The following is a 15810-nucleotide window of genomic DNA, read 5'->3' on the forward strand; positions in this document are numbered from 1 at the left end:
GATTTCAGCTAACTGACATCTCTTGAAGCATGAGAGAATACACTGTAAGATTATTAACATTATCATTGTACATTGCTTCTTCTGCTTCCTCCACTGCATTTGTACAATGCCTTTAAAGTGATAAGTTATATTTTATAACATTTTAATAAAATAACATCCATTAAGAACTTTGACCATTGGAAAAAGGAAAGCATAATCTGTGTCTCTTCTGAACATATGCTATTTAGTTCTGAAATATAGTATGTGTGGATTTAATCAGCCAGAACATTTTACCTGGAGTACAGAGGTGACCGGCAGCACATCTTACAACTTTTTGGAAAAGGAGCATTTTCTATGAGTTTGTACAGCATTAATATACAGATAGAACTATGCACTTAATAAATAAAGTATGACACAATAAATGATCTATGGATTCCAATCTAGCAAAATATATGCTTATCTTTAAATATAAACGCTCCCCTTTATTTCCAATACATTGTTGTATTCATAAATGCAAGGCTTCAGATAATAGATTATTAAAGTTTATATGCATAAATTTATGTATAAACGTATGTACACACATCAAGAAAAAAAGCCAAAGTTCAAAGGATTAGTCATATTTAACTCTTCGTTGTTGTTGTTGAAAATCTTTTACCTGATAGCATTATAGGTAACATCTAAAAAAAAAGAAAAAAGAAAACATTATTTTGCCAGTTTTTGGGAGGGGTGGGTTATTTGTGAATGGTTAGATAACTGACTTTTAGTACCTTCAGAAAGGTTATCAATCTTCTCTTTTTCTTCGTGAGTTTTAGCAGCAGACCAAGGACAAATATTTCTTAAAAAGTGAATATGTACTTTAGCATCACAGACACTAACAGTTGAATCAGAAGCATGGTATTTGAAACCTCTTTTAATTTCTTAATTTTACTGATTATATCTATACATTATGGTATCCTTTTAATTACATGACTGCATGGTGTTTTTAAAATGTAGCATCTTAGGTATGGTACAATTTATGTAACACATACATAACACGAGTAGTACTTACAAGTAGCAGTTAATTTGCTCAGGAAGAAAATATTTTTGATTGCATGAACATTAAAGAAACAATTGCCAAGATCTTTTTTTTAATAACCAACTCTGTGTTTAAGGAAGGCTGAAAAGATAACATTCAAACTGTTCAAAATTACCTAATTTAAAAAAGTAGAATGAATTATTTTGCCACCAAAATAAAAATTTGAATAGAAACTAGTAAAATAAGTTTATGTGACTTTACTTGTTGAAGAAACTGATACAGTAAATTCTTGTTAGTTCTGCTTTGTAATATGGCGTCAGGAAGCAGATGAGACAGACAGAGAAGAAGTCGTTTTTTGTACAGGCATCACAAATTATTTTTATGAATGTGGAAGTAAATACTCTTACAAGTACAAGAAGCTTATGAGTAACACTGCACTTAAACTAGGTTTAATGTACAAAATTTAAAATATTGCCTAATGGAAAGACGAAAGCAAAGCAGTTTCTTCACTGAAATAACAGAAAGTTTTCTTGATGCTTCCATAACAAACTCTGAATGCCCAGTCAGACACCTAGATGACAGAAATAATTACTGCATTCATAAGCATTAGCTATCAAACATTCATTGCAGCAAAAGAGGGGAAAATTATGGTAATACTTGAAAAAAAGCTTATGAAGATATTTTGGGCAAATAAAGTGGCTCTAGAAGAGAGGATGGAAACTAAAGCAGGTCTTGGATCTTCAGACATGTGAACATGTCTTTGTGAACATGGCCAGTGATTTTACTTTTCTATTCCTTAGTTTCTCTGGTCTTCATGTAGATATCTCTATTACACAGGAGTGCTGAAAACCTGAAGAAGCTAACTAGGTATAGATTTTACATTGAAAAGTACTACATTATTAAATGTTATTTTTTTCATGCTCACCTCAAAAACTTGTTAAAGGAAATTATATGCAGAGAGGAAATCACAGAAGAATGACATATATGCCTACTGGAACATCTCTCTATAGTGGTCGTGTTGCTCTTACTGTTTGAATAGCATCTATTCCTGGATTAGTGTTGTAGACACTTAAGTCATCCTTGTGAGTGATGTGCAATTTCCAAGGGAAGATATGCTTCTCAGTGGGCTTCCTTCTGCTCTGAGACACCATGAGTTCAACATCCTGATCAGAGAGAAGCCGGATCAGATCACCATCAAGGTCCCGGTAATTCAAAATAATGTCGTCTTGGTCAAACTCCCGCCTGTTAGAAAAGAAAGGGATTGAGCCCTTGCAACCAAAGAATACCTGTAAGGTACTGCATTACAAATGATATCTTGGAAATCTAATTAATCCTGCCAGAGACACACTAAGCCTTGGATGTCTTTTGATGCAGAGCTAGTGGTAGAAATCACATAGCCACATTCACACTATGTTGTGTCTAAGCTAACAAATTTGTCAAGATATCAGTCCATTTGCAGTTACACGCGCATGCCACAATTAATTAAGTCTAATAATATGCCCATATATAACCAAGAGCTAACTGTAGTTACTCCCTCCTTTTGTCTATTTATGATTGCTTTTTGTGAGGGGAGGGCAGGTTAAGTAATAGAAGAATGCTGAGAAAAATCCTGTTATTAATATCTAATGTTCTAATGTTTTAGTGTTCAACACTAGTTTAATGATTTACAGGCATTAGATGGTGGTATCCTGCATGCCAAAGTAGTATATTAGACAAAAGACCCTTGCCTGGTAGTTGGGCTCTAGCCTTAGAGCAAGAAAAAGATACTGAATTCTACCCATCCCAGTTGAGCTGGAAGCACGTGGCATTCAGCACTTGCTGACAATCCAAAGGCAGAATAGTGTCTGCACAGCTGGCACTAGGCCAAGTCAAAGTACAAATAACTCTTCAGGACACCTCAAAAGTGTTTCATACCAAAAACATAGTGATGGCCAGGTAGAATGTACAGAATGTAGAAAATCTAGAACTGGAAGGAATGTGACACAAGTTTTGAGTAATATTAAATATACAACTATCTGCTTGCTCTGTACCTTATTAATTCCATTAGATCTTTGAATAATGGAATGGTGCTTAGATCCTCTTCCACCAAGATATCCCTGTAACAAGAACAAACATTATCATTACATATCATGAAAAGGGAATTATCAGCATCTCATCAGCAGTAACCTGGAAGACCTTTTTTTATTACCTGATAGTGCTCACTGTCTCCTCATGGTAATAGCAGCGTACTCTATTAACTGTGTCTTCCTGCTGTGGCAAATCTTTTATGATCTTCACAAAAGCACAAGGGAAAATCCCAGTGGCACTATGAGCTGTTCCCTGGAATGACAGGAAGCATTAGAATGAGAAAAAATATGCTGTTTTAGCTATATATTGTAAGTTTGGGAATTAAATTAATTTCCATGGGAACAACAAGCAGAATTTTTCTACTTTAAAAGGAAAAGAAACAAAAAAGCTATGGAAGTCACTTGCTGTCATCCACACAACAAGATTATATGATTGGGTAGTCAAACACATGATGGAAAAGTGAAACAGTGTGCAGTATATGAAAATCAAATGGTTACCAAGGAAGGCTGTGGTGTTTGAGCAAGCAGAGATATCATATCAGCAAACACACAGTATGTTCTCCTCATCGTTTTTCAGAACAGTGTTCTGTTGCCCAAGTTCTCTGTAACCAGACTGACGTGTTTTGTGGTATAAAAAGCATTAAATACAGAGCAACTTATCCTAAGGCAAGAAACCTACTAATCTCTGAAATAGAGTTTCCAGATCCTTTCTGTGGCCTTTTTGCATTCTAACCACTTCCAGAGAAATTAAAGAACGTTCTGGCAGAAGCAAATGCAAATGCAAACCAAAGAATAGAGGGCAGGAAATATGTAATCTAAAAACCATCAGAGAGGGAAACAATCTTAAATTTGGAGTCAGTGACCTTTCCCTCACAGTAACACCTGATTATGATATAGTTGCTTTGAAAGAAGAGCACAGGTATCAAGGACTAAAACAATTCTTTCTAGTCACCTATGCCAAAGTATGCTAATAATTAAGTACTGCTGTTGCAGTCTTACCTCCAACCAGTCTTTGTTTATTCTGCTGAGTAGATAGATCAAGTCCCCCTTCTTAAAGCTAAGTTCCAGTTTATTGGTTCCAGAAAAATCAAACAGTGCCTAAGGAAAGTAATAACTCTGAAATTATTAATTCATGGAATTAAAAAATGAATCTGCCTTGCCTGTTCTGTTCTTCAGTTGCATACACAGAGCATAACAAGCAGGATAGTAAACACACTGTCATCACAGATCTATTTCTGGGGTAAGGTCATATACAGAACTATAGTCTACAGTCCTTACAATTTCTTTTCCTACTCAGGAGGGGCAAGAAGGCTTTGAAGAAGCAGTGAAAACAATAGGATAAACATGGCTCTGAAAAGGCTATATGCTTGGATTCTTAAAGTGGCAGGACACTGACTACCAGTTAAATAAATATAAAGAAGATGAAGGCATATAAAAGCAAGTTAGTCAACAGAGCTAAAGACAACTGTCAACTTGAAACTTGAAGCCCTGAAAATCCAAAAAAATACATATAATTTCTGGCTGCAGTTCTACAGCTTTCAGATTTGCTGCAAGATGTCACAAAGAGCCTTAAAAAGTTACAGGAAAGTTGTGTCCTAATTTAAGGATAGCTAGCTGTTCTGTTTTCACCTAGCTTTCAGGCCTACATGCTGAACTGAGAGATAAGGGGAAGCCCAGGAAATTAACATATAGTTAAAGTAGAACTTAGATGCCCCCTTCAGGAAAATAAAAGGGGTAAGCACATGTTTAAAAGCTATCAATAAGCTTAACAAGTGACTCGGTTATCAAAAACATACATCTTCCCCATTGTCCTAGAGAACACAGTAGTCATTCAAACACTCTCAGAAGAGCAAACATTAGAGATGTCCCTTATTCTGCTGTGAGATGGTTCCTCTGGTCTCATTAAATGCCAAATTTGAGTGCCTTATAAAGCTTTCTTCAGGGTTCTCCTAATAAAAAATGGACAATGACAACTGACTTGCTAGAAGTTGATATGTTTATATTAGCCCTTTCAGAAGCCTTTTTCCATTTATTAAAAAGCTGTTGTACATATAATAAATATTAATAAAAAGGTAGCTAAAATCCAAGAATTACAACTGATCCAAGACTGGTCATCATCAGTGTTTAAAAAACAAACAAACAAAAAACAGTTCAACAGTTCCATGGTTTTTGATAACCTGATAATCTGATATGAAAGAGTCACATGTTCCAGAAAATAAGTCCATACTCAGACAAGGGCTGCATTCAAGGCAGTTTCATGTGCTTGATACCAAGACAGTATACCTCACCAGTAAAGCTTTTAAACATTTGCTGAAGTTGATGAGACTGAAGCTTGCGCTTACTTTAAGTTATAGGTATCACTATGCAAGTGTGGGCCTTTTGGCAGTGAGTTCTACCTACCTCTCAATTTTGAATGTCCTGTCATTCTGAATTCACAGTGAACCTTCTTATTACTTAAGTAAGGAGGAATTAGCTTTGCTTCATTCCCTACCGTTAAAAAGCAATGGCTTTCCTCTGCTGATTTCACTTTCCCTTCTTTCGCTGACCTCTATTTGGAAAAGGCATCTTAACCAGAGAGACAAATAGAGCAAAATGGAGTTTAATCTCCAACCCTGTGGTAGACAGTTGTAGAGTTCTCACCTCAGCCCGTGGAGTTGCTGTGCGGTCAAAACTAGGCAACTGGGGTGAAACGCTTTTACTGAAAAGAAAGGAGACAAAAGGGAAGTAAATGCCTCTTTCTACTCATCAGAAACACCATACGATCAGTACATTGTCTGCACCTTCATTATCACAAGAGGCAGGCAAGCCACAGATCACTGAAGAAAAAATGCATGAGAATCTGTGTACAGCATTGAGGTAAATAAACGCAGATACAACATTGCCCTAGTTCTCTCAGTTCCTGTACAGAGCGGCAGCAATATGATGACATCTGCTGCTGAGAACAGATGGAATTTTCAGCATAGTAGCCTAGACCTCCCTTCCACAACACTGCTCAGCACCCCAATCTGCCTTCTAGGCCTCCTTTTTTGAGTTTTCATGGCATTCTATGATTCAGTTCAAAATCTGCATCATACATACATTCAGGAATTTTTATACACATGCAGTTTTTGCACTGTTAGAGCTACATGAAAGGGAACGAAGTCCATCTTTGCTATGTTTAAAGGAGAATTAATGTGTGAAGGGTAATGAAGTATGACATCTACTTAGCAGTTTTCCAAAGGGGTTCCAATGCTGCTATGTAGGATGGGCCACTGCTTAGACAAAGAACAGGAACAAGTGAAGTAGTCAGTTTCATCTAGTGCTTGAACCAGATCTCATTAAATTCAGTGCTACAACTCACATTGACTTCAGTGGTGCAAACCCATGCTCTTAAGTTTGGCCTGTATACTCTGCACATTTCCTTGTGATAGATATTGCTGTAAAAGAATTGTCAGCCAGCAGAGCTGAGCAATAGTCTTTGAAAAAGAAGCTACAATTGCATTTTGAAATTTCTCTTTAATGCAAATACCATGAACATTTTAAATATATTTTACTGAAAGGAAAAAAATACCCAGTTTTCACTTTACCCAAAAGGTACCCTCTAGGACTTCACAGATTCATTTGTGATACACAGTGGTGATTATCAGCTCCCTTTCCCCAAAACCGGACAGTATCTCTTACACCAAACAGTGATGAAAAAACATGTCAATCACTTACACTCGGCGTGTCCGTGGGCGAAGCCGTCTCAGTCTCTGAGGCACCTGTTCACTATCAAAGGTTGAGTGGTAGAAAAACAGTCGCACCTCTTCATCCATCAACACCCAGATGGGTAGGCAGAGTAGGTTCTGTGCCAAGAGCAAGTAGGAAGCAGAGTAATTACAGTGGGAGAGACCAATTCTCTGTATATTTACATATGTAATATATATGCCTCTCTGACCTACAGAATCATGAAGGATATCCATTACTGCCAGAAATCTCCCCCCCTCCTTCACACTCAGCAGGACAAGGTTGAATAGTCACAGTTTCTCCTGTTTACTCCTGGAGCTGGCTAATGCATCACCTCATTCTTTGTGTCCCTGATTTAATGCAGAAATAAACTGCTCCTTGTGTTTCCCTTTAGAATATGAATGACCGTAAAAAGAGAAGGCAGTCTTAACTAAAAGACTTGGCCAGTAAGTTGCAGAAAGCTTCAGACTGTTACTGGTTTAAAGTCAGAACTACAGTTAATCCAAACACAAATAATTTATCTCCCTGATACTATTGGCTGTATCTTCACTGTGGAGCAGGTATACCCAGAACCCCACACCACTTTCCTACCTCTTAAGTGTCATCCCAACTCCATATTCACACAACACATGAAGAATATCCATTTCCTCATACATCTTGGATTTTTTTTGTAAGGGTGTCTAGATAAGAAGGCAGGGCCTTTTACAAAGGCCTTTGTAAAAAGCGTGCTCCAGTAGATTCCTACAGTCAATTTGGAGATTAAGGTTGCAGGGTGTCCCACAGTGTGGACACTCTGTCGGAGGGGGGATGTGCTATAGAGAGAAGCAGATACCCAGGACTAGAATGGTAATATCTGTCTGAGCTGATTTCATGGGATAACTGTCTCCAATGCTTAGCTCAATCTCTATGATAAAATGAAGTTTTACCTTCATGTAGGCATTTAGGATAGGGATCCTGTTCTCAGCAATCTCCTTTTTGGCCCCAACATAAACCTTCCCTGAAAAGCATAAAAACAGTGACAGTTATTGAAGGCGGGGGGGTGGGGAAGAGGCTATCAGAGAAATGAAGCAATACAGAGAAAGTATGAAGTCCTGGATCTCCAGGAAAATAGTCATTTTCTAATAGATTTCAGGTTCCTAAAAGAACTTTAGCACTTGTGGAGGGACTGCCAATGACTGCCTTGACTTTACTTCCTGTCTTTCACGGCCAGAACTAGTTCCTTGTCACAGCTAGCAGTCCTGAGCAGTCTTGTGTTCTTCCAATGCATTCCTGTTTAGGACAGGCTAGGACTGAGAAAGCTACTAATCATGTATGGGATTTTGAATCGACAACTTACCTGGAAGTATGGGGAGTGTGCAGGTAAAAGGACTATTTTTGCTCTCTGCCCCGTATCTCTCTTCTAGTTTGGCATGAAGGGCATAGAACTGACGGTAGCGGCGGAAAATCAGGTATCTGCCACCGCCTTTAATCTTCACTTCAATGACAAACATCTGAAATAGGGAAGAGGGATTCTGGCTAATGTTCATACTTATTAAGATTTACAAAATGAAAGTGAAGAATACAGTAGGAACATAAGATCAGCATCTCACTGGTGAGAATATTGTCTTAGAGGCAGTGTGAAAAGTAAGGCTTCAGTTAAGTATCTGGATACTCAGGTACTAGAAAATAAGAAGTTAGCACCAGACAGTGTGTTATGTGTGTGGATCCAAGTTGCCTATGGATCATGTCTCTGTGGCTGCTTTCAATCACATAATCACAGAATCACCAAATCACACAAAATCACAGAACAGCTGAGGTTGGAAGGCACCTTTGCAGATCATCTGATCTGACACCTCTGTTCAAAGCAGGGTCAGCTGGAGGAGGTTGCCCAGGACTGTGTCGAGTTGAATTTGGAATATCTCCAAAGATGGAGATTCCACAACCTCTTTTGGCAACCTGTTCCAGTGCTCAAACACCCTCACAGTGAAGAAGCGTATTCTTTTGTTCAGACAGAATTTCCAGAGTTTGATTTTGTGTCCAATGCTTCCCATCCTGTCAGTAGATACCACTGAGAAGAAGTAATCTTAAAAGGAAACCTGAAAGGACTACATGCTACTTTACTCTCACATACCTTCCCTCAGAACTGACAAAATATTATTAGGGAGGTAAGTGTAAATATAGAAAAATGAAGACACCAAGGGATCAAAGATAGTGTTTTATGATAGGACGCTAGGACATCTAAATCTACAGGTAAATCTTCATCTAAATGAAAAGATTTTCAGAGCTGAGGGCATTCATATTTCCTCTGACTTTGAAGTACACAGTTTTAGAAATTCTGGTCTATGTAATCTGACCAAAGGCAAAGCCCAAAACAAAAAGTTCCCTGACTTCTAATGCCCTCTCCAATCACTATATTATTTCTTTTCTCTCCCAACAACTGCTTTGCTGTGAGGGAACTCTTGATTCCCATGCACTGACCTTTGGGTCATATTGCAGCCAGATCTTTCAGTGGATATAAAGAGAGAGCAACTAAACATCACTGTATTCAAAAGTAAAACCTGCCAGCTTCAGTGGGAAAATTTATAAGCAATGTCTCCAGCAGAAATAGCACACTCTGCAGAAGTCACTGAGCTGGTCTTATCCAAAACTCTTTCTCAGAAAATCTCTTAAAGCTTTTCCCCACTATTTTCTTCTTTTGTGCTCTTTCATGATTCATTATCTGATCTAGATATGATATCAAAGATACGATATCTTCTATGGAGATAGAAGTGTCCTAATTTGCCAGTGCCATAGAAAAATGGAGCCAACCCCTCCCCCCTTTTTCTCTCTTTTTCCCACTTTTCTCACCAAGGTCACAGCTCTCTAATGGAAAAGAAATAGGTGTAGGTAAGAATTTAGAAAACAAGCAATATTAGAGGATAGATCTCTGTCAGATTCACCCAGAGAATAAATTTTTTAGGCTAGATTTGTGACAAAATGACCTTCATTCTAGAAAGAGAAACTCTAAGAAGCCCTCAGCATGGAACCGTTCATGCCAAAAAGCAACTACACTAGGTTAACTGCCTCTTGTTTCCCACAATCAAACCAGTCACAGTTGAGGGCATTTAAAGAAAAGATTAATCTCCTTTCTTACAAAATAATTAGTAAAACCTTTCTTCTCTTCAATGTCTGCGATGTTAGCTGAAACAGGTACATCATCTGGAAGCTGATCAAAGTCACTATGAAGTAAGAACAAAAGATATAGGTTACTCAAACTGGTGTTAGCCTTTGGAGGTCTCTATGCCATACATAACAAAGATATCATATGCTTAAGTTTCATGTTGTTAAGTATCAAAACCAATAAATTAGAAACTCTTGGTGTCATTCTCTTTTTCTGGAGGTCTGATCTTGAGATGTTAAGCTTCTGTAACCTCAGCAGAAGTCAGTGGTAGTTTGTGAGGACTCATTAAGCCTGAAAGCCAGTCCTAGTGCTCCTGGCCTTGTAAGAGTAGCTACAGACGGAAACGCTTGAGCTGGTAAGCTTTTCCTGAAAAATGAAATCAACTGTGGACGCATTCTTAATTCTTCCTACAGTGTCTAGTAGACTCAGAATAATAACTTTGGAGCAGTATACCTTATTTTAAGGAGATCATTACACACCATCGTTTATGTTATTACTACATTACTGTAGGGACTAGGAAACAGTTCTGAGAAAGAGCTTGTTGTGCTAAGTGCTATAGAAAATGAGAGCACAAAGATGATTCTTAAAAACTTTATACTACACGTGATACAAAATGCATATTATACATCTCAGATAAGAAACAACAGAAGGAAAAAAGCAAATAGGAAAATGCAAAGAAACAAAGATATAATAATGCACTACATCATAACTAGTGGTTCTGCACCAGCTGTCAAAGTGGTGTCAATTCTTTTTGTAAGCATCTCAGCAAAGTAGAATTTTAAAGAGACTTTGGAAAATGAATGAGTAGCTTAGCAAATATTTACAAAAAGACTTCCCACCACGAACAAATAATCTAAAGAAAGCACAAAGATACTTGTCTAAAAATGTCAAAAGTGTATGAAGGAAGTGATAATGAGCAGGATTGGCATTAGCTTTGCAGATCCTCTAAAAAAAAAAATGGACAGATTGTGTCGGAAGCAAGAGAAAAGGGAGGATTCCTGAAGGAATGCCTAAAGAGCAGCCATATGATCAGATTCACATATCATTTGTCTATATTGTCCACACAACAATAGAACATGGATTGGCAGATCCTTTTTCCTCTGGGGTCTTCTCCTTGGCACAGTATCTTTGACAAACAGAAGACAAATTCATCTTTGCCTCAACCTTATGTCATGTTGTTAGAATGCTATTTATATTAACATTTAAGTAAAAAGATTAATAATGAGCCAAAAGAGAAACTGTAAAAAAGGATCATCTAGGAAATGTCAAGCTGATGTAATGTTACGTTTTCTGATTCTACAAAAATATAGTAGTTGTTTCAGTTTATCCTGCTATCTGAAAATCCCAGGCAGAGCACTTCCACAATGGAGAGTCCATCTGGAAGGCTGAAGCAATGATGCAATGTCTTGCAATAGCTTGTTGTACAAGCAGAATGACATGAATCAGCACCACCCACAGTACCATAAGTACCACCACTTACTGTGAAGAGGGATGTGGTTTTGGAGATCAGGAGATATAATTAGTCATATCACAAACATTCATATCACAAACCCCAGTGACAGGGAACTCTTTTTGCAGCTATAAAGAGGACAACGACCCATTGGTGTCCTATATGGTGACTATTACTTGTGAAAGGAGAAAGAAAGTTCACTCCAACTTAATAAATGATCTACTCTAAACTGGGAAAACTAATATTTGGAAGCTGTAAGTCTTTCAGGAATATCAAGAAAACCTGCATCAAAATTAAGGCAACAGATTGCAATGGTTACATGGACGCTTGTGGGGAGGATTGAGGAAGGACAGACACGTTACCTCTTTTCTCGCAGTTGTCGAGGAAGAGACATGCCTTCAGCTTCTTAAATCCAGTAGGCACACTGGGCTGCTGTCCCTTCACTTCTTGGGCAGCTTACAGTGGAATGGGATGAGCCAGGTTACAGCCTTCTCACTGTGTGAATCAAGACTCCCTTCCAAGGCCTCAGAAATCTAACTCACTCTTTCAGCGTCGTCCTGTTTCTTCTGTACTTCCCCACCCCCATCAGACTGAGGAAGTACTAAAGAAAGAAAACAGTCATAAAGAAAGGCTGTTTTGTGATGTCTGTCATGTATCGGAACTGCCCAATCGAGAAACCAAAAGCCTAACGAAAAGCAGAAACTGTGAGACATATATTCCATTGTACATTTCTTCACAGAAAGCTCTGCCTCTGTGAAAAGCAAGCATGAAATACTGTCATATCAAAATGTTTTATATCCACATCACACAGGTATGCATGACTGCAACATATGCATGGCAGCAGAAATTCAGGCCCAGCAAAAGCCTCACATAAAACTGGCTAGAGTTAAATGTCCTGAAGATTTAAGACATTAAAAATGAGTCCTATCCTCCCACACCCTGTCTTATGTTTTAGTTATAACACATCACCTGGAAAAAGAGCTAGCCCTAGAGTTTATGGATTTCCATGCGAAGTTATGTGGAAGCAGGCTCAACAAATTCTGTTCTTCCCTGCTATAATGATCCCAAATATACTGCTATCACTATGTTAAAAATCTTTGTAAACCAGGATATTACCTCTGACCCCTTCTTTAGACTCCTAAAGGATCCTCCCTTCTGTGGATCAAGAGCCAGGAGATGGAGCTAAAGAATAAGTTTTCAAGTGGGGAGCAGGAGGGACAGTCAGGAAATTCAGCCTTATCAAATATATGGGTAGCAAGGAATTAGGCACAGGAAGTTGGAAATTAGCTCTGAATGATGGATGAATGCAAATAATACATGAGTCCCTGAAAGAGCAGAGCTCTTTTCAGCTTTTTATGCTCAAAACAGTCTATATTTGTCAGCTACAAAGACAGGGTAATGGTTCACCCAAGGAGAATGCTAACTGCCCTACTTATACACAAAAGGTAGGGATATAGCATTTGTGTAACATCAGTTGACAATCTTTGAAGAAGAAAATAAAAGGAAGAACGTGACAAGGAAACTGTTGTTTCCTAATCCTGTGGTTAGATTGCAGCATATTCTACCTGCCTTAGGCAAAAATCTGTCATGTACAGTATCTTTGCTCCGCATTTTAGTCTTTGATTGTCTTCCATTTTCACATTCAGCACATATTTGGGTCCTTTTCATCCTTCTGCAGTCAAACAAATATTATCATTTGAATGGATCAAAAGGCAACTGGCATTCTTCAGAATAGAAACCTATTTACAACTGCAGCCATCAAATTGGAGAGTAAACTGCATTTAACTGCACTTTACTGAAGTAAACTCTTCACTCAGCTCTTTCCTGTGGTCAGTGGAAGGCACAAATATAGAATTTGAGGGGGGTTATACTGTATTTTGCAGGAGAAACTACAAAATTCTGTGTTGTGTTTTCTGAGTGATTTTCTACACAGTGCTGCCCACACAGACTTAGCAGAATAGTGTTAAGATGGTGTGATGTTGGATTAAGTATCTCTCCAGACCATCAGGCTCCGCTGCATAGTCTATTTTCTTTATTAGGCCTGCTGGACGTGCAGTCTTCACATAACCTGAAGGCAAACTCATTAGTCTTTTTCTTTCCCTTTGAATGAGAGCAACGATAATCGAGTTTTGTAACTACAATTCTCTTGCTTCCTCCTGAAATCCAGAAAGAAATGAGACCAGATTACCTTCAGCAGAATTATTAATCACAAGATCAATGTATGCAAGCTCATGTAAATTCAGAGGGGCTCTTCTGAGATCTGCACAAAGATTGTGCATGGCACAAGAAGTGGGTAATCTTTAATAGGTATGAAAGAGAAATGCTGGAGGTACACTTTTAAAATAATAATTTATATTGGATGTATGCCATAGTTTGACAGGAAAACTCATAAAATGTATATTCTAATCTCTTCACATCTCTTGGAAGATAATCTAGATAGGTTGCAGATATACCCTCTAGGAGATGGATAATATGACATAATCCCAAAATACTTGCTCATTGTTTTCATGGAGGCATGGCTTTCCAAGAAGAGATTGACATCACAGACAAAACATCTATGCAACTGATTTCCTGTAACCAGAGTAAAAAAAGCAGACTGAATGCAGCTTAATTCTAGTACTCTCTGCTACAGATTGTAGCCAGGAATAATACTAATCTGACAGAATGATTCTTAATCTTCTGAGAAATGTTTTGATTCTGCAAATATTTTCTCATTCTGAGCTGGAACAAAACCAAGACCTTCTTTTTGGAGAAAAAGACAGACTCCTTCCTCAGAAGAATGGATAGCTGATTATTTAGAGGGCTCACCAAAGCCGTGGGTGTCTAAGATTTGATACAACGCTTTGCCATGTTCTTCTGTGCCAGATCAGTGTCCTAGCTACTGGGTGTTCTCTCTAGATCTCTGCAGTTGTGCTCTTCCACTCTGGTGTAAAATTAAACCTGAGTCTTCCCACATATCATGTGAGAGCCTCAGCCCTGGGTGATGGATATAGTCACATTCACATTCTCCTGCAGCTAAAATAATCACCTTATTAGTATGAATGAAATATATGTCTATTATAAAATTGTTGCTGTACTGACAGTATCACAGAACCACAGGATCATAGAACACTTGAGGTTAGAAAGTAGCTTTAGAGATCATCTAGTTTAATCCTCTGCTCAATTATGGTCATCTAGAGCAGTTTGCCCAGGACCCTGTCCAGATGGCTTTCAAATATCTTCAAGGATGAAGAATCCACAACCTCTCTGAACAACCTATTCCAATGCTCAGCCACTCTCACAGTAAAAAAAAAATAAAAAAAAATAAAAAAAAATAAATAAAACATCAGTACACATATTAAGAAATATGTGTGGAAAGTAGCCAACTTCATCAACTGAAATGGTCAGTTTTGAGAAAGCCCACCTGTACACTATGCATGGCAGGGCCACGGCCATTATAGCACCATACACTAAGTCTTATCCATATTCAAGAGAAAACAGGCATCCGGGTGCAAGAAATACTAATAATAAATAAATTAAATGAGACTACTAAAAAAAAAAAAAAAAAAGACAAAAAACAAACATGAATGTATGCTGATATCATTAGGTACATCCTCCCACTATAGCATCTGCCATATTATTTTGTCTTATTATGAGCTCTGATGTTGCAGCCTTCTCTCTAATGCACATGTTGTTAGAAAATACTAGCAAATTTGTACCTAAGCACCTTGGAAAGCTGATAGTATCAGTAAAACTAAACAGCCACAGCAAACATGGAATGTGAATGGAAAATGGGAATATAGTCCCAGATCACTAAAGATACACAAAACTCTAATAAAGGGTAAATAAAGGAAAGTTAGCAAAAATAATCAGCTGATTCAATTATGATGGCAACACTACATACTATGCCTACTAGTGCAGTAGCTACAATATCCTTTTGGCTGTACAGGCCTTTGAGCTCTACAGTAATGGCTTCTCTGTGGTGTATCTGTTAGAAAAGTACTGTGTGGTTATATTCGATCTCTGGCTATAGATTGAATGTGCAAAATGACAGAATAAAGTGAACAAAAATAATATTCCTAGAACATAACTAGTCTCATCATGGATTAATCTGTAACAGAAATAATATTTTAACAATCACTGCAGTGAATCTGAAGATCAAATAGAAATTCATACAGCCTATTTGGCTTGTAGGATGCTTTCATTCAACCTACTGTCTTCAAAGACTGCGTAGAATATTTGTTCTACATATGTGTAGCATACACAGTACTAGCAGTTGAGTGTCTTTTCTTCTGCAACTGTAGTGACTTGAGGTTGAGCTGCAGCTGATACATTCATTTGGAAAAAGTTGAGCTATATTCCATTTTCCATTCATATTACATTCTTTCATAGATTTGGCTTTTATTACTACTGTCAGCTTTAAAGAGTGCTTTGGTACATATTTATAACGTTTTTTTCAAATACAGTCATACCTAGA

General features: G+C 37.8%; 2 protein-coding genes across 4 annotated transcripts in view; one reads left to right on the forward strand and one right to left on the reverse strand.

Annotated features, from left to right (window-relative positions):
• The window catches only part of PVALB (parvalbumin), an 81735-nt gene that overhangs the window by 36263 nt on the left and 29662 nt on the right, over positions 1–15810 (forward strand). The gene's annotated exons all lie outside the window — the stretch shown is intronic.
• On the reverse strand, positions 1916–11748 carry NCF4 (neutrophil cytosolic factor 4). Its single transcript, XM_062588595.1, has 10 exons — positions 11717–11748; positions 9878–9962; positions 8102–8255; positions 7692–7762; positions 6757–6884; positions 5701–5758; positions 4060–4158; positions 3183–3313; positions 3025–3090; positions 1916–2236 (listed from the first exon to the last, which is right to left on the reverse strand). The coding sequence occupies exons 1-10, from the start codon at positions 11746–11748 to the stop codon at positions 1999–2001; spliced, it is 1062 nt and encodes a 353-aa protein (XP_062444579.1). The 3' UTR covers positions 1916–1998.

This window comes from Rhea pennata, chromosome 1 (assembly GCF_028389875.1).
Source record: "Rhea pennata isolate bPtePen1 chromosome 1, bPtePen1.pri, whole genome shotgun sequence".
NCBI classification, from domain to species: domain Eukaryota; kingdom Metazoa; phylum Chordata; class Aves; order Rheiformes; family Rheidae; genus Rhea; species Rhea pennata.